This window comes from Brachionichthys hirsutus, chromosome 19 (genome assembly GCF_040956055.1).
Source record: "Brachionichthys hirsutus isolate HB-005 chromosome 19, CSIRO-AGI_Bhir_v1, whole genome shotgun sequence".
In the NCBI taxonomy this organism is placed as follows: domain Eukaryota; kingdom Metazoa; phylum Chordata; class Actinopteri; order Lophiiformes; family Brachionichthyidae; genus Brachionichthys; species Brachionichthys hirsutus.
Window position 1 is genome coordinate 1,613,363 of NC_090915.1, and position 15,890 is coordinate 1,629,252.

At 54.7% G+C, this 15,890-nt stretch overlaps 4 protein-coding genes across 4 annotated transcripts in view; 2 read left to right on the forward strand and 2 right to left on the reverse strand.

The window, feature by feature from the left end:
- Positions 1-127: 127 nt before the first annotated feature.
- On the reverse strand, positions 128-6,301 carry lrrc8aa (leucine rich repeat containing 8 VRAC subunit Aa). Its single transcript, XM_068752707.1, has 3 exons — positions 6,028-6,301; positions 1,867-3,988; positions 128-1,612 (listed from the first exon to the last, which is right to left on the reverse strand). Exons 2-3 carry the CDS (start codon positions 3,976-3,978, stop codon positions 1,337-1,339), a joined length of 2,388 nt encoding a protein of 795 aa, XP_068608808.1. The 5' UTR covers positions 3,979-3,988; positions 6,028-6,301; the 3' UTR covers positions 128-1,336.
- A 566-nt stretch (positions 6,302-6,867) lies between these two features.
- On the forward strand, positions 6,868-8,119 carry dnlz (DNL-type zinc finger). Its single transcript, XM_068752512.1, has 3 exons — positions 6,868-7,420; positions 7,509-7,648; positions 7,915-8,119. Exons 1-3 carry the CDS (start codon positions 7,184-7,186, stop codon positions 8,036-8,038), a joined length of 501 nt encoding a protein of 166 aa, XP_068608613.1. The 5' UTR covers positions 6,868-7,183; the 3' UTR covers positions 8,039-8,119.
- A 148-nt stretch (positions 8,120-8,267) lies between these two features.
- On the forward strand, positions 8,268-10,469 carry uck1 (uridine-cytidine kinase 1). Its single transcript, XM_068752511.1, has 7 exons — positions 8,268-8,420; positions 8,796-8,955; positions 9,218-9,314; positions 9,380-9,522; positions 9,598-9,692; positions 9,764-9,812; positions 9,883-10,469. The coding sequence occupies exons 1-7, from the start codon at positions 8,331-8,333 to the stop codon at positions 10,068-10,070; spliced, it is 822 nt and encodes a 273-aa protein (XP_068608612.1). The 5' UTR covers positions 8,268-8,330; the 3' UTR covers positions 10,071-10,469.
- A 427-nt stretch (positions 10,470-10,896) lies between these two features.
- Positions 10,897-15,890, reverse strand: part of rapgef1b (Rap guanine nucleotide exchange factor (GEF) 1b) — a 10,543-nt gene continuing 5,549 nt past the window's right edge. The window contains exons 2-17 of the mRNA XM_068753123.1: positions 15,324-15,374; positions 15,069-15,206; positions 14,669-14,761; positions 13,988-14,073; positions 13,776-13,881; positions 13,382-13,457; positions 13,202-13,286; positions 13,002-13,094; positions 12,740-12,925; positions 12,473-12,557; positions 12,296-12,390; positions 12,127-12,205; positions 11,957-12,058; positions 11,787-11,884; positions 11,581-11,709; positions 10,897-11,500 (exon numbers count right to left, since the gene is read on the reverse strand). Coding sequence (XP_068609224.1) covers positions 11,350-11,500; positions 11,581-11,709; positions 11,787-11,884; positions 11,957-12,058; positions 12,127-12,205; positions 12,296-12,390; positions 12,473-12,557; positions 12,740-12,925; positions 13,002-13,094; positions 13,202-13,286; positions 13,382-13,457; positions 13,776-13,881; positions 13,988-14,073; positions 14,669-14,761; positions 15,069-15,206; positions 15,324-15,374 — 1,653 coding nt within the window. The 3' untranslated portion in view covers positions 10,897-11,349. The remainder of the gene's footprint in view (positions 11,501-11,580; positions 11,710-11,786; positions 11,885-11,956; positions 12,059-12,126; positions 12,206-12,295; positions 12,391-12,472; positions 12,558-12,739; positions 12,926-13,001; positions 13,095-13,201; positions 13,287-13,381; positions 13,458-13,775; positions 13,882-13,987; positions 14,074-14,668; positions 14,762-15,068; positions 15,207-15,323; positions 15,375-15,890) is intronic.

The following is a 15,890-nucleotide window of genomic DNA, read 5'->3' on the forward strand; positions in this document are numbered from 1 at the left end:
GATGCCATTAGAGGTAGTAAAGAAAATACATCGAAGCATCACATTTTCTTGTAAATAAAGTATTTATTTAAAAGAAAAGTGTAATCTAATAAGGAGCAGTGGATAATGATCTGCCCCCCCACCCCCCCACCCCACAGTTTGACTCGTCTCAGCAGGACTGAAGCCGATGAACTGTCTCCGTGTTTATTGGACAAGGAGGCACACAGCAGCCAACTTCTTCTTCTGGTCCTCAGAGCGCTCAGAACTTCCCCCAGAAGAAGAACCAGCGCCAGGATTCAGTGTGAAGCGTTTATTTTACTATTATGTGTCAGAACGGTACAAAAGTAGGGACTGAACTTCAGTTGATTCCAGATGGGCTATTTACAGACGTCAGTCCATTTGGCAAAGGTTGAAGGCCTAAAGGCCTTCTCACGCGTCGTAGGGAACACGCAGCGACCCGTCAGAGGGCTTCCTGTTCGGATCCGAGTCCGATCACAAGCTCACGCTGCAGCGATGGGAAGACGAGCAGACGGGCGCTGCTGAATAAAGGAAACGGGTTCCGATCCACAGGCTCAATAGAGCTGCACCTTAGAGACAAAACGAGACTTCAGCTGGGCGTCCAGAAACCTGACCGGGTACCGGGACCGCCCGGAGGGCGACCGCAGCGCCGGGCGGAGACAGCGGTTCACTTTAAAACTCATCGAGTTGAAATTAAGGCATTAAGAAACAGTTTAAAAGCCTTTTTGATATTCTATAAAAGTTCAAAACAAGGCCTTTGAAAATGTACTGGAGAGCGCTGACATGGAGGGGAGGAGCCCGGTTTAAAGGGCGGAGCTACTGAGGGAAGCGTCTGAAGCTGCTCGGATTCACAAAGGGCCCCAGAGCGTCGCTGTTCTACTCGCCTTCCTCGCGTCTGCAGGACTTTAATAGCAACAGAATTTGAAAATTAATTAATTAAATTGATTATCTAATGACGGTATTGATTAGCATTGACGAGCTTTACATTCTGTTCACAGCGAACTTAAAATAAATGATTGAACCAAACGGGATCCGTGCCAACCGCTTTAACCGGCCAATCACAGCCAGTCTCACGCAGCTCAGACACGCGGACCAACGACGGGGTTCGGCTTCAGTCACGCAAAATAAGGTAAAGATCTAAACGCTAAATGAAATGACGTCCAATAAAGTGGCGCAGGGGCGTGGCCACAGACCGCGGGGTTCAGACATCGTTTCCTCCGTTCTGTTCACCTCAGCATCAAGGCCAGAGGAAGAGGAAGAGGAAGAGGAAGAGGAAGATGCTCCATTAGCATCACAGGAGCACCACAGAGGACGCCTCCGTGGCGGCGGATCTGGACTCTCAGGCCTGCTCCTTGTCGGCTCTCCAGAGCTGCTCCTTGGTTTCCGACGGCAACGTGTTGAACAGCTCCTCCTCCACCACCAGGCTGCTCCTCTTCAGCAGGCGACACTCGCCCAGCTCCACCGGGAGGCACTCCAGCCGGTTCCCCCTCAGCTCCAGCTGGGTCAGGCCGGTGAGCTCCCCGAAGCGCGACGGCAGCGTCTGCAGGCAGTTGCTGCCCAGGTTGAGCGTCCGCAGCTTCTTGCACTTGAACAGCTCTGGGGGCAAAGTCTCGATCTGAAGAGGGGGGGGGGGGGGCAGAAGAGGCAGAATGATTGAAGCGCGTTAGACTTTAATCTCGCTTCCTTTGTACCCCGTCACACCCATCGCAGACGGGGGGGGGGCAACAACAACCCGACACTGAACGTCCAGAAAACCGAAGCACTTATTCTGGACTTCAGGACGCGCAGACCGGACCTCTGAACCAGAACGTGCTAATCATGCTACATGCTATCGCCACACACAGAACACGGAAACGAGACGCCTCTCACCCGGTTGGCTGTCACGGCGAAGTACTGGAGGTTCTGGAGGAAGCCGACGTCGGCGTGGATGCTGGTCAGGTTGTTGTGGCTCAGGTCCAAGAAGCGCAGCTTGCGGCAGAAGAACAGCTGGCCGGGGATCTTCTCGATCTTGTTCCGGTTCAGATACAGCCGCTCCATGTTGCTGAGCGTTCCGATCTGAATGGGGATGTAGGCGATCTGGTTGTACCACAGCTTCAGGCACACGAGCCGGTGCAGGTGCTGGAAGCTGATGATCTCCTCGATGGTCTTCAGGTTGTTGTCCTTCAGGTCGATCTCCTGCAGGTTGTGCAGACTGAAGATGGAGTGCGGGATGCGCTCCAGATCGCAGCGGAGCAGCTCCAGCTCCGTCAGGTTCACCATCTTCTTCAGGCTGTTGAGCACCATCAGCTTGGTGCCCTCGTTGTTGATGGAGAGCTTCTGCAGGTGGACCCCCACGTCCGTCACCACCTGGGGCAGCTTGGTCAGGTTGCTCTTCAGCCGGAGCACTTTGAGGCTCTTCAGCTCCCGCAGCCCGTCGATGACGATGTAGCGGTTGTTCTCGGCGCTCAGGTTCCCCGTGAGGTGCAGCTCGTTGAGGTTCTTCAGGCTGTAGATCCACAGCGGGATCTCCTTGATGTCCGTGAACTTGACGTGAAGAGACTTCAGGTTCTCCCGTAGGAAAGCGAGAGCCGGCGCCTCGATCTTCGCCGGCGTGTGATAGAGCCACATCTCCCCGAGGCTGGCGAGCTGGGCGATGATCGGTGGGATGGTCACGTCGGGGATGAGCTCCAGCTTCAGCACCTCCAGCTCGGTCAGGTCGAACACCGTGTCCGGGATGCCGCTGAGCATGAACAGGTGCAGCTCCAGCTTCTCCTGGGAGTTCTTGGTGATGCGCTGCCGCAGCTTGTCCAGCGTCCACTCGTTGTTCAGGTTCAGCTGCCGCAGCTTGTTCTCGCTCACCTCGGACAGGAAGACGGCGAAGCGCTTGGAGTACAGCGGGTCGTACTGGTCGACCATGTGGAGCATGAAGGCGAAGTCGTTCTTCAGGTCGGGGATGTCGCTGTAGCTGCTCTCCTCGCGGATGGACTCGAAGGAGTAGCGTTTGAGCGAGCGGCTGAGCATCCAGCACAGCGTGTACATGCAGATCAGGCCGTAGACGCCCACCAGGCTGATGTAGAAGCACGCCAGGATCTTAAACAGCGTGGCCAGCGGGTGGGCGCAGTAGAACACGCTGTAGCCCGTCAGCTTCTGGATGTTCACCGAGCACACCACGCTGAAGCGGATGTAGCGCACGTAGTAGGCCGTGTAGCTGATGATCAGGACGAACTTGATCACTTTGATGATGGTCTGGCGGACGTAGAGGCGGTACACGACGTCGCCCTCCTCCACGTGAATGCGGAACTTCTTCACCTTCTCAAAGAGAGCCTTGGCCTGCTCCCCTTCCTTCTTATCCAACACGCCGGTTTCGGAGCGATCCACGATGCCCTGCTCGATCCTGGACTTGGTCCGTTGGAGCATGGGAACGCTCGCCTCGACGTCCTCGCTCACGCGCGAGGCCTTGTCCATCGAGCCGTTCATTTTGCCCACGGGCTTCGGGTCGCTCTCCTCCACCACGGTCTCGGACAGAGCTCTCGTGGTCCACGGCGAATCGAAGCACTTGAGGAGGATGGAGACGAAGTGCTCCAGTTTGGAGCTGGTGTGAGGGAACTTGAACCAGAAGTTGCTGCAGGCCAGGAAGACGAGGGTGTGGAGCAGCACCAGGTAGGGGAAGTACTTAGCAAACCAATGCAGCTTGTTCTCGTAGCACACGGCGTCCACGTAGTTGTACTGATGCCGGTCCAGCTCGTACTGAATGCCTCTGGGTTCCGGGCCGAAGGAGGCGCTGGCGTTCGGGGCAGGCGTGGTCTCGCACGACTTGTTGACCACCCACTTGCAAGGCAGGCAGATCATCTTGTCCTGCGTGACCTGCAGCGTGCCGCTGAACACCGCGATCATCAGCATGACGATGGAGATGTAGTCGGTGAAGACGTCCCACCAGGGCTTCAGGATGCGGTACGCCGGCTGGGAGTCGGCGAAGTACCGGAGCTCCGTGATGGGAATCATGACGGCGTCGCTGCAGCGGGAGAGAGCCAAGAGTTCAGGTTAATATAAAGGTAGAGGACTGGAACACCTAGGTGGGTTCAGGGGGTCCGGATCCCGTCCCAGCTGGGTTCAGGGGGTCTGGATCCCGTCCCGGCTGCGTTCAGGGGGTCCGGATCCCGGGACAGCTGGGTTCAGGGGGTCCGGATCCCGTCCCAGCTGCGTTCAGGGGGTCCGGATCCCGTCCCGGCTGCGTTCAGGGGGTCCGGATCCCGTCCCGGCTGCGTTCAGGGGGTCCGGATCCCGTCCCGGCTGCGTTCAGGGGGTCCGGATCCCGTCCCGGCTGCGTTCAGGGGGTCCGGATCCCGTCCCAGCTGGGTTCAGGGGGTCTGGATCCCGTCCCGGCTGCGTTCAGGGGGTCCGGATCCCGGGACAGCTGGGTTCAGGGGGTCCGGATCCCGTCCCAGCTGCGTTCAGGGGGTCCGGATCCCGTCCCGGCTGCGTTCAGGGGGTCCGGATCCCGTCCCGGCTGCGTTCAGGGGGTCCGGATCCCGTCCCGGCTGCGTTCAGGGGGTCCGGATCCCGTCCCGGCTGGGTTCAGGGGGTCCGGATCCCGTCCCGGCTGCGTTCAGGGGGTCCGGATCCCGGGACAGCTGGGTTCAGGGGGTCCGGATCCCGTCCCAGCTGCGTTCAGGGGGTCCAGATCCCGTCCCGGCTGCGTTCAGGGGGTCCGGATCCCGTCCCAGCTGCGTTCAGGGGGTCCGGATCCCGTCCCGGCTGCGTTCCGCGATAGACGGAATCCCGATTATTCCCACAAAGGCAGGTTTTAAGAGCTCAAACCTGACGGCGTGTGAAGAGGCGTCTCTGCCGAGCGGATCCGATCCGGCTGAGGTTCATTTAAAAACCCTGAAAGCAGAAGATCCTCCCGGGTATCTGTTCACGCCCTCAAACCACAACGACTTCCTCAGACAGCGAATGCCTGAGTACCGTAATAAACCCGCCGAGCTCAGCGTCTGTGTCGGGCCGTTCTCTCTTCTGCGTATCTCTCTGCTCGACTGACGAGACGAGGAACCGGAGGACCGCTCGGGCAGCAGGAACAACAGAGCTTTGTTTAATCCGGCTCGATCCGGACCGGCAGGGCCGCCGCTCCCATCACGGCTGTAAACACAGACCCAGTCCGTTACGCGCTCGCCGCCCAGAACCACCCGAAACACCGATGAACTACCGACGGAAAGCCGTCAGCACGGGTTCAAGGGCGGGAACTCCAGAACTCCCGTGAGGACAGTCCCCGAGTTAAAGAACACGTCTTGTGTTTCACAAATACGCAGCCGGTGCCTCAGCACCGAAAACAGGAACAGAGGAGTCGTGTGTCCCAACCCGGATTAAAACCGGATTCAGCCAGAATGGAACTCAGTAAACAGCAGACCTGGACCAAGGCAGATCAGTCTGTGGGCGACACAAAGAACCAAAAGGTGGACCAGAAGGAAAGGTCAACCTCAAACTGGCCACTCTGCAGCCGGACCCGGGTCCGGCAGGAGGACCAGACTTCCCCGGATCGGAACAGGGTTCTGTCCCACCCAGCACAGACGGGTTTTGTGCTCTCTGTCCTAAACCAGGCTGAACTGGTTTAGTTCGATAAAAGCCTGTGTTATTTTAATGAACACACGATGACGTCACAGCGACACTGCAGATTAATTATTAATGAATGTGGAGTCATTCCTGCCTGACTAACATTGAAGGTGTCACAGGGAGAGATACCGGACCCGTGGAAGGTTCCACGTTCATTTTTAAATATCCGTGAAATCACGGAGGAACGGAAATACACGAGAAACAGTCACGCAAAAAGCAGCTTCGCAATCTCCGGTGATTTCACGGGCAGCGCGAGACCCGCCGCCTTTACGGCCTCCGACCGACCGAGACGTTTTATGGTCGTTTGGTATTAATGAGATTAACTAAAACCCACGGAGCCACCTTTCACGGGGAAACGTCTCCCGCCGACGTCCAGCTAGCCGGCCAGCTAGCCAGCTAGCTGGCCGGCTAGCGACCCCCCGCGCTGGCGCAGAGAACACCCACCTGTTCCACTCACGGCGGCGTCGGTCGCCCCCTCCGCTCCCCGGCGACGCATTTCTCTCGCGGCTGTGGCTGCTTCGGACTCCAGGCCGGAGCCTCAGGCGGCGGTGACGGAGGAGAAACCCTCCCGAAGGCGGACGAGCCGAGCGGGACGCTCCGCTGTTCCACGCACGACTCAGCCGGAAGAAGAGGAAGACCCGTCGCTGTCAAAATAAAAGCACGGCGCTCAGCGCGAGTCGCTGGAAGATGAGCTGCCAAATGAGAAAGACTGACGATGAAGGGATCATTATGGTGATGAAAAGATGACCAACCATCAGAATTCAATGGAAACCAGTTTTACCATGTTTGATTTATGCGTTAAGGTTGGTTATAAGTAATCCTTCACGAGATTTGTTCTTTATAGACAAAGGCAAAATATGAATGAACCACATAATAATGCTAATGTTTGTGACAAGATGATTAAAAAACATTTTAAAAGAAAAAGAAAAAATATATACATATATAAACAAAAATGTGAAAAGGCATAACTATCAAACACAATACATGCATAAATTAGACTGCCCTGATTTTGGAAGAGAGAATCTGAAAGATGATATGAAAGTTTGCGTGCTACTCTCTGGAGGTTGTACAGCAAAGTATTCCAATGTGTACTGTACTATACCACAGCCAGGGTCGGTTCTGGACAACTTTATTTGGGTGGGCAACTTGGACGAGGTAGCTCAGAGCTTAAAAAGAGGACTAGGAGTCCCATCGCCTAATTCAGACAGAAGCGCTCCCCATAGACAATACTCACAAAAATCAGAATATAAAATGTATTTATTCAAATCTAAACAGAAAAGTATCAAAGAAACCCTGGCTTTATTAAAATACATAAAGTTTCCCCGATCTCAGTCCTCGTATTTTAGTATTGCAGTTAAACGTCCTCTCTTCCTTTCAATGCTGAATCCGATTAAAGAAGGGAACACTGAAACGCGACAGGAGGGTGAGATTTGGACGCGGATGAAACCGGAACCTCCGGTCAGCGGAAATAGGATTTATTTTGAAAATCCCAATAGCCGTGATGTCATCTGACCGCGACAAACTAAACTGACGAAATCGTTGTTAGTGTACAAGTCCGTGACGTTTCCTCCCGATACGTAATTAGTCGTTTGAAGGCGCAATGCTGGCCGTCCGCTGGTTCTTCCGGTGTCGTCGCCACCCGTTAGGACCCCGTCCCGGTGCCCTCTGTCCCCCGGCACCGACGACAACAGCCGCGGCTCAGCACAGCTTCACTGCTTCGTTACCTGCCGGCAGGTGCGATGCTCGCTTCAACAGCTGTCGAGGATTCACGACCGTCGGAAGTGACGCAATCGGAAAAATCCAGCCGACACATTATCATCTTGTTTACACGTGCAAGGTGCGTCCGCGGGAGGGGGGCGGGGGGGTGCAATCAGAAACAGTTTGTGTTGTGACGCGTGTACCTGACGCGTGTATCACCTGTGCAGGTTTGCTCCACCAGGTCCACGCAGAAGATCTCCAAACAGGCTTATCACAAAGGTGTTGTGATCGTCACGTGCCCAGGATGCCAGAACCACCACGTCATCGCTGATAACCTCGACTGGTTCTCCGACCTGGACGGGAAGAGGTTCGTGCTTCTTTGGGCCGGCCCGTCCCGGTGCTGATCTGTGTAAAAGAACAACGTTTAGATGGATGCGAGAGAAAGTAAACCCATGAAATTAAAACATTTCAGAGGTTTTATTTTCTCTCGAAGGATGTTATTAACCGGGTAAAAGGATATTGATCGCAAAACTCTGGCGAAGTTAAAATCACCTGTAATCCCCAGCCGTTTACAGACTTTACTCCATGCACGGAATATTCTTGAACTTTGTAACGCATTTCTTTACATTTCAGAAACATTGAGGAAATACTTGCTGCCAAAGGAGAGTCTGTGAAAAGGGTGGAAGGAAGTGCTGCTTGGGAGATAATGATGGAGGAGTCCAGGATGGATACAGAGAAACCAGACAATGACTCATAAAACACAGCTGTGTGTAAAGCAATATATATATATATATATATATATATAACATTTCATAATAAACACAAACAAAGCGCCAAATTAGTTGTTGTAAAGGATTCTGTGGAACTACAATCAAAACCTGTCATACATAGTCCAGTACACTAGGTGGCAGTATGCTGTTCATAACATGGTATCACATTCCGTCAAAAACAGCCGAAGGGACATTCTCGCGAGAGCCGACGTTGTTTCCACAACAGCTAGCGCTCAGAAGCTATCAGATATCTGCGGTACTCGTTACTTTTAGGTTGCGATGGAAGCTTTTTTATCGCTAGACGATGCGGATAGGCCCCGGCACGGCCCCTTTCTAATCGGCGTCGGCGGAGGAACCGCCAGCGGCAAGGTCAGTCCGTTTTCACCCGGGGAATCCGCAATGACGGGAAACATTCCTACTAGCTTAGCATAGTTTGCTAGCAGCGCGCACATTTAGCATTAAACGAACTGTCAAACTAGTTGCCACGCCCCCTCATACTATTTTCTTTAATGTTGCTGTACGTTAACGCACGAGAACAGCCGTTGCATTACTTAGTAGATATTTTTACTGACATGATTTGCTTTTTAAGCACCAAATAGTGACGTAAAGCTCGTCGGTGTAAAAAGATTAGCAAAGTCTTGCACAACGCCCGCTGAGCTTGTCAGCTGATGAGCCCTGCGGCCGGAAGGTCACGCTGAAACACTAAAGTATTATAACTTATAATGCATGAGTTTTCTCTCACAGTCAACAGTTTGCGCAAAGATCGTGGAGCTGTTGGGCCAGAACAAGGTGGACCATCGCCAGAGGAAGGTGGCCATCATCAGCCAGGACAGCTTCTACAAAGTCCTCACCCCCGAGCAGAAAGCCAAAGCGCTGAGAGGCCAGTACAACTTCGATCACCCAGGTAGGCCCGGGCCGCCAAAAATCAATAGCTAATAGTATCGCTTCGGACCGGATGGATACTCCAGCGTTCAGCTGTTTGAGCCACCGAGCAGCTTCTGGCAGCATTCATGAAGAGTCGTATCCGTTCCTCATCCTTGATTTTTATTTTGCGGGCGAGATGCTCGTTCTAACTCGTATTTAGTTACTCTCCCAACAACCTGCCGCTGATTAACACACTGGCAGGAATCACGTCGTTAAATCTCGCGCTTTCTGATGTGTTGCAGAGGCGTTTGACAACGACTTGATGTATAAAACCCTAAAGGACATCGTGGAGGGACGGGTAGTAGACGTGCCGACCTACGACTTTGTCACCCATTCCAGGTAGTAGACCTTTGCTCCACAGGACTCGTTTCTGGGTTTTAATCCACCTGCCTATTTACACCCAGGATGGACGACAAGATCACCGTCTACCCAGCGGACGTAGTCCTCTTTGAGGGGATCCTGGTCTTCTACCCGCAGGCCGTGCGGGACATGTTCCACATGAAGCTGTTCGTGGACACGGACTCCGATGTCAGACTGTCCCGTCGAGGTATCGCTCTGTCTGTTGCTGGTTCTTCCGGATGTTTCCGCGGCGTTCTGATGCTTCGACCCATCCCCCCTGTAGTTCTGCGTGACATGAAGAGAGGCAGAGACCTGGAGCAGATCCTCACTCAGTACACGACGTTTGTCAAACCTGCTTTTGAAGAGTTCTGTTTGCCTGTAAGTCCACTGCCGTCCATCCTCATCTCCTCCCTTCCTGTCGCTTCTGAAGACGTTTGTTTCTCCCGCAGACGAAGAAGTACGTCGACGTCATCATTCCCAGGGGGGTCGACAACATGGGTGAGTGTTCCTCCTTCACCGCCGTGACCTTTAACCCGAGCGGATGCTTGACTCCTCCTTCCCTCACCAGTGGCCATCAACCTCATCGTTCAGCACATCCAAGACATTCTGAACGGTGACCTCTGCAAATGGCAGCGCAGCTCTCTAAATGGGCGGAGCTTGAAGCGGGCCATGTCCGAGCAGGGCGAGCTGCAGTTCGGCGCCGCCAACCCCTCGGGGAAGAGGGTCCTGCTGGAGCCCAGCTGCCGGCCTCACTGAGACTTTGACGGTCCCGTCCGGACTGGATCTGGTTGAGTCAGCACTCAGAAAAGATTACCCACAATCCCGTAGTGCAAGCGTTCACTCTGGTAGCCTGGTCATTGACTCATTAGTAAAACGATGCTTTTTGGCATGTTCCAGTCTTCCATGACTTCTCGGTGTTGCCCGGCATTAGGACCTTTTACTGGTATGTAATGTTTTTATATTTAATCCCAAGCTGATGCACGTTGTTCATATTTATACCTACTTTGTTTGGGCTATACGACTGTTTTAACTCTGTTCCGTAACACCTAGGTTGGTTTCCAGTTCTTCCTTTTTTGATTATTTATTGCTGAATCTTTGCCTTGATGTTCCACCAACCATTCTGTGCAACAATAAACGTGAAATCCAACATACGAATGAAGTCGTAACGTTTTAAAGTGACGCTGTCGGCTGTAGAAACAGAGCGTTTGGTTTATTGGCGTTCGATAGCACAGTGTGATGCGTTGGTTCTGATCGTTGTTCCCAAAAGGAATCAAAATGATTTGGAATGGCGCGCACACACACACACACACACACTCAGACACACACACACACACACACCTGCCTGACGGTTCTCTACACCGGAACACGATGATTCAGTCTGACGTACATAGATCACAGCATCCTTAGGAATCCTTTTTGCTTTACTTTTTTTAGTGCACGTATGTCTGGCACTTTGGAGAAGCCAAGCTCGTCTCATGAGCGTCGACGTCCTTTTTAAGAACAAAAGGAGCGCCGTATATAATACATTTCATAACCAAACATGATTCATACACGAAACTCGGTCTCTTAAAATCCTCCTCTTCAAGATCAGACCCCCCCCCCCCCCCCCGTGCCTCAGTCCGGCGGTCTTCCTGCTGACGTCACAGTTCAGGAGAGGCTCCGGAGGCGCTGCTGGCGGACGGGAGCTCGAGGAGATGGTCGCAGGAGACCAACGAATGGCACGTACATGAAGAAAGAGGAAGGAGCGACTGTTGAGTTCAATCCTGCGCCGCGGCGCCGCTCTGAAACAAAGCGCCCAGGCTTGGGTCGTTTGGATGGCGCCTCCCCATCCGACCCTCCTCGGCACCAGATTTCCTCCCCGTTGCCTCCCACATTCTTCCCAGCTATAGGAGCAGCAGGCTTCTGCCCCCCCCCCCACAGCGAGCCTCCCGTTAGCTCCAGTGAACGGCTTCCGTTTGTCTTTCAGTCTGCGGTAAAGTGGAGTTGGTGTCATGGAGCACAGTTGCAGGTCCGTCTCGGGGGGGGCCCGCGGGCCCTAGGTCTTCTCCTCGCGGTCTGTTTTGCGCCTGCTGATGTTCCGGGGCTTGATCTTCAGCGACAGCTCCCACAGGGCTTCTTCCGCCAGGTGGTCGCTGAAGTCGTTGAAAAACGAGACGATGTCTTCGTTGCGCTTCAGCTCGTAATGCCTAAAGTTCGGAGATGGAAACGACTGATATTTTATTTCATGCATCTTCTGACGGCGGCTCTTTCCGTCCCGTCAACTTACACTTGCTGGAAGCGCCGCATGCTGTCCAGGATGTTAAACTGCTGCCAGCGTTTGGAGAAGTTGACCTTCCCGTCGATGAGATCGGGGTTCCCCAAGTGGACGAAGGTCAAATCCTGGAGAATGAGACCCCTGGAAGCAGCAGGAGGGGCATCAAGCTGCGGGCCATCTTGCTTATTAAGCATGCATTGAAACGTATATTGGCTTACAGGTACGGGATGCATGGAGGCTCCACCTCGGCCAGAGCAGCTCTGTACGCTCTGAAGGAGGAGGAGCTGTCGATCAGCGTGCAATATTCCTCTAAGCCCTGAAAGGAAGAACGGCGGCGAGGTTAGCATCGTGCTAACTGGAGGAGAAGACGTCCTGGTGACCCTCTCACCTCTGAGGTCTGTTTCTGCCACTCCAACCTCCGGATGGGGGCGGAGTCCAGAGCGGACAGTATCGCCAGGTAGGAGTTGAAGTTATTCAACTTTCTTAAGTGCTGTAACAAGAAACGCGTTCAGATGGGAGGCGATGCGCACGTGACGAGGAGCACGCTCCTCTGCTCACCTTCATGATCTTGATGAACTTGAGGAGCAGCTTCTCCCTGTCTTGGGCTTTCTCCTGCTGGATTATCAGAGAGCGGACCCTGCAGGACAAGGAGAGACGGTGTGGAGCGGCACGCCGACGGCCTACAGCGAGACGGGGCGGCGCGCTGGCGGCTGCTGCCTGTCCTTACCAGTAGCTCATGTTGTTAAAGTGCTCTGTGAACTGAGTCAGGTTCGGACTCTTCTCCTCGTTCTGCTCCTTGGCCCAAAGCAACACCTCCGGGATCTGAAGGAGAACGGAGGAGGAGGAGCTGAGTGAAGGCGGAGCCACACACACCGGGAGGAGCAACGACAAGCAGCCGCTGTACCTCGATCTTATAGAAGAGCTCCGCGTCGAGTAGCGTGAGCTGATCCGCGATCTCATGACTGCGGAAGTCGTGGAGCGTCCCGGGCCTGAGGACACAAAAACACGTCTTCAGGAGGACGGCTGAGAGGAGGCCACGCCCTCCTGAGCTGAGCCTGGAGTCACGGCGAACACCAAGTTACAGAGGATCGGACATCTTAAAGTGGGACCGTAGATACGCTGATGAAATGACAGGTTTCCATGGAAACAGCAGGAAGCACCCCCACCGTACCTCGCAGAGACCCCCCGGGCGGCGAGCGGCTTGAGGGAGTTGGTGTAGCGGAGCAGCTTCCTCTGCTCCACCTTATCCAGGATGTTCTTGCGGAGAACGCGGGCGAGGCTGAGCTCCCCGTTGCACACCAACGTGAAGACCAGGTCCATCAGCTGTTTCAGGATGTCCTCCGTCAGCTCCACCAGGCTGGAGGAAGAGGAGGAGGAGGAGATGAATGCAGGAACATAACCCCCCCGCCCCCCCGGCGTGCTCAGACGCTCACCACAGCTCATCCACCACCCGGACCAGCACGAAGAACGTGTTCTTGCTGACCCGCTTCCTGAAGGTGTCCGGACTGTGGCAGAAGCTCGTGTATGTGCGCCGCGGTCAAGGACGACCACGGAATGAAACGACAGAACCATCGTGCACGTAACGCTAAAGATCGCTGGGAGCCGGCGACGGCGAGCGACTGGAGGAGGATATCGGTGGTGCAGCTTCTTTATCAGGTCCTCGGGGGTGATGAACGTCCGATACGTCGTCAGGAAGGCTTCACAGTACAAAACGAGATCTGTCAGAGAAGAAGCCGGAGGCTGAGATTAGAAATACGGAACCGCTAATCGGACCCGGCTAACGCCGCTAGCACGGTTCGGATCGCTGCTGTACCTTTACGGTCCGTTTCTGTTGCGTGAACGAGCAAAATATCTCCTGATCCGGCGCGGACGTCGGGTCCGTCATCATTCTGCAGAAAAGACGAGTTCAGAGAACATTATGGACGGACGGAGACGAGATAGAGGAGCAGAGGATGTAGCCTTCCATTCTTGTCCCCCCCACCTGTCCCTGTCCTGCACCAGCCCCTCTGATAACGGACGCCATGTCCTCTAACTGTTCTCTCGTTCGTCTCGCAGAGGGACAAGCAGCATGTTGAGACTGTCAGACAGCAACACCCGGGGGGGTTATTCTGGTGCTGATACTTCAGAAGCCCGACACCAGGGGGCAGCAGCGGCTCCCCGACCCTTAGCTTCCTGGACTGACAGATAAATCGTGTTTGTCCTCTTACTTCTTGCTTTAGCGTTATCCTGCTCATGATCTCCTTGTGGTCGATGAGGGACAGCTCGTCCACGTCCTCCTCGTCGCTCCCGGCCGTCTCCGTCGTCTTCTGCCTCCTGAGACGAACACACAAAACGCTCGCCGGTCAGCATCCGACGGCTAAGCCACCGACGCCGTCTGGCTCCGGCTCGACCGTCAGATTTACAGATTGTGTATTCGTACCTTTCCTTGTCCAAAGCCTCTTTGCTATTGGTGGAAGGCATCTGGGGGGCGGGGTCTTGAAGTTCATCCTCAGCTGTTATTGTTTCCTGATCAATGGAGAAAGCAATAATCAACATCTGGAACGCTATTGGGGAACGGCTCCACGTGCGACACGCCGCCGCCTCCTGGCGACATCGTACGAACCGACAATGCATGCTGGGAACACGGAGGATGGATGCTGGTGCGGATGCATCATTATGGGATGTCGTTACCTTCCTCAGTGACACGCCAGAGAGTAGAAATCAGACACACACACACACACACGCACACACGCTGCTGCACATGCACATAGGCCGTTATGGGAGGTGTTATTGGAAAATTGAAAAGCGGTGAACCAAAGAGAATCCTCTTTGTGGAGCAGCCGGGCGGCAGATTGGGGCGGGGCTACAGCAGCAGGCGGCCGGCCAGGCGGCCAGAACCACAGATGGACAACTTTCTACAGCGTGAACGCCTCCTGCAGTCAGAACCGACGCCATGCTCACTCGGGTTCGGCTGCGTCCGCCATCCATTCCAGCAGCATCACCTCAGGAAGCGACTCGGCCAGAGCGGCGGCCGTCACGGCGGTCCGGACCGAGTCGCTTCCTGAGGTGAAGGAACGCGGGAATGGATCGGACCTTTCCCCTGTGCTGCTCGGCTACTTACTCTGAGGGAGGGCGGCAGCTCCCCATTGGCCTGGCTGGACGAGTACAAGTTGACGTACTCCCCCTCTCCGCCCTCGTCGTTCGCGCTCTCGCTCTACGGGAAGAGAGGAGGGACACAAACCCAGGCGTGAGGGGCGGGGAGGGCCACAGCGTGTGATGCGTGGCTAACGAGAGGTAGCGGCTAGCTGAGTTCTGGTGCTGCTCAGGGAGCGCTACGGTTCAGCGGATGCAGCTCAACCTGCTCTCAGACCAATCAGCAAGAAGGGAATTTTAATGCTAACACGACAGCAGTAAGCACATCTGAGCAGGACACCAGCATATGCTAACGCTAGTCCGACACAGGAAGCCACATTTTAATATTTGTTCACTTCAGCATCCTGTCCCATCCTTCGTTCGCTCACCGCGGAGGTATGGAGAGAGTCAGTGAGAGAAGACTCAGAAGGAAGACAGACAGCCAGAGAGCCGTTGGGCCCGCCCCCGCCCCCGCCCCCGCCGCCATCCAGAACGGTGGCATGGGTCAAGGCAACCGGGTCCGAGCTCTGCGATAGGTGGAAAAACACGGAAGCAGGGAAAGAGAAGGATAAAGTCAAAAGAGGATCGGAGATGTGAAGACAGAGCAGAGAGAGAAGCTGAACAACAGGAGGAGAAAAGTTCACCTCCTCCTCCAACACCTCCTCTAACCCCCGTCTGGGGGAGCCGACCATGAACTGAACGCACAAACGAGCACAGATCAAAGCAAACCCGGAACCCGAGGTCACACGGAAGATGAGCAGAGAGGCAAGAAGGCTAGCATGATGCAAGCATCTGTGTTTAGACTAGGGATACCTTCACTGTGTGTGCGTGTGTGTGCGCGTGTGTGTGCGTGTGCGTGTGTGTGTGTGTGCGTGTGTGTGTGTGTGTGCGCGTGTGTGTGCGTGTGTGTGTGTGTGTGCGCGTGTGTGTGCGTGTGCGTGTGTGTGTGCGCGTGGCCAGCCGTGGATATTCCTGTCTGCAGGGGGAGGTAGCGCTAACCTGCTACAACACGTAGCACATATCAGTCTTGAGTCAGCGTGTGAGCACAGAGCAGCGCATGAGCACACACACACACACACACACGCCCGTTCATGCACAGACACGCAAGAACAGCCAGAAGTGATGGCCTCTAGTTGTTGGCCTTTTGCGAGCAATGTTCCTAAAAAACACGGATGCTATCCAAGCTAACAGCAGCAACAGGAAGTGGTGCT

What these genes read in the sequence shown, in the direction of transcription:
- lrrc8aa (XM_068752707.1), bottom strand. Translation starts at nt 3,978, where the DNA reads ATGATTCCCATCACGGAGCTCCGGTACTTCGCCGACTCCCAGCCGGCG. An exon ending in TCGCCGTGACAGCCAACCGG is followed by an intron (nt 1,613 to 1,866) that starts GTGAGAGGCGTC and finishes CCCCCTCTTCAG; the next exon opens with ATCGAGACTTTGCCCCCAGA.
- dnlz (XM_068752512.1), top strand. Translation starts at nt 7,184, where the DNA reads ATGCTGGCCGTCCGCTGGTTCTTCCGGTGTCGTCGCCACCCGTTAGGA. An exon ending in ATCTTGTTTACACGTGCAAG is followed by an intron (nt 7,421 to 7,508) that starts GTGCGTCCGCGG and finishes TCACCTGTGCAG; the next exon opens with GTTTGCTCCACCAGGTCCAC. An exon ending in TCCGACCTGGACGGGAAGAG is followed by an intron (nt 7,649 to 7,914) that starts GTTCGTGCTTCT and finishes TTTACATTTCAG; the next exon opens with AAACATTGAGGAAATACTTG.
- uck1 (XM_068752511.1), top strand. Translation starts at nt 8,331, where the DNA reads ATGGAAGCTTTTTTATCGCTAGACGATGCGGATAGGCCCCGGCACGGC. An exon ending in TTGAAGAGTTCTGTTTGCCT is followed by an intron (nt 9,693 to 9,763) that starts GTAAGTCCACTG and finishes TTTCTCCCGCAG; the next exon opens with ACGAAGAAGTACGTCGACGT. An exon ending in CAGGGGGGTCGACAACATGG is followed by an intron (nt 9,813 to 9,882) that starts GTGAGTGTTCCT and finishes TTCCCTCACCAG; the next exon opens with TGGCCATCAACCTCATCGTT.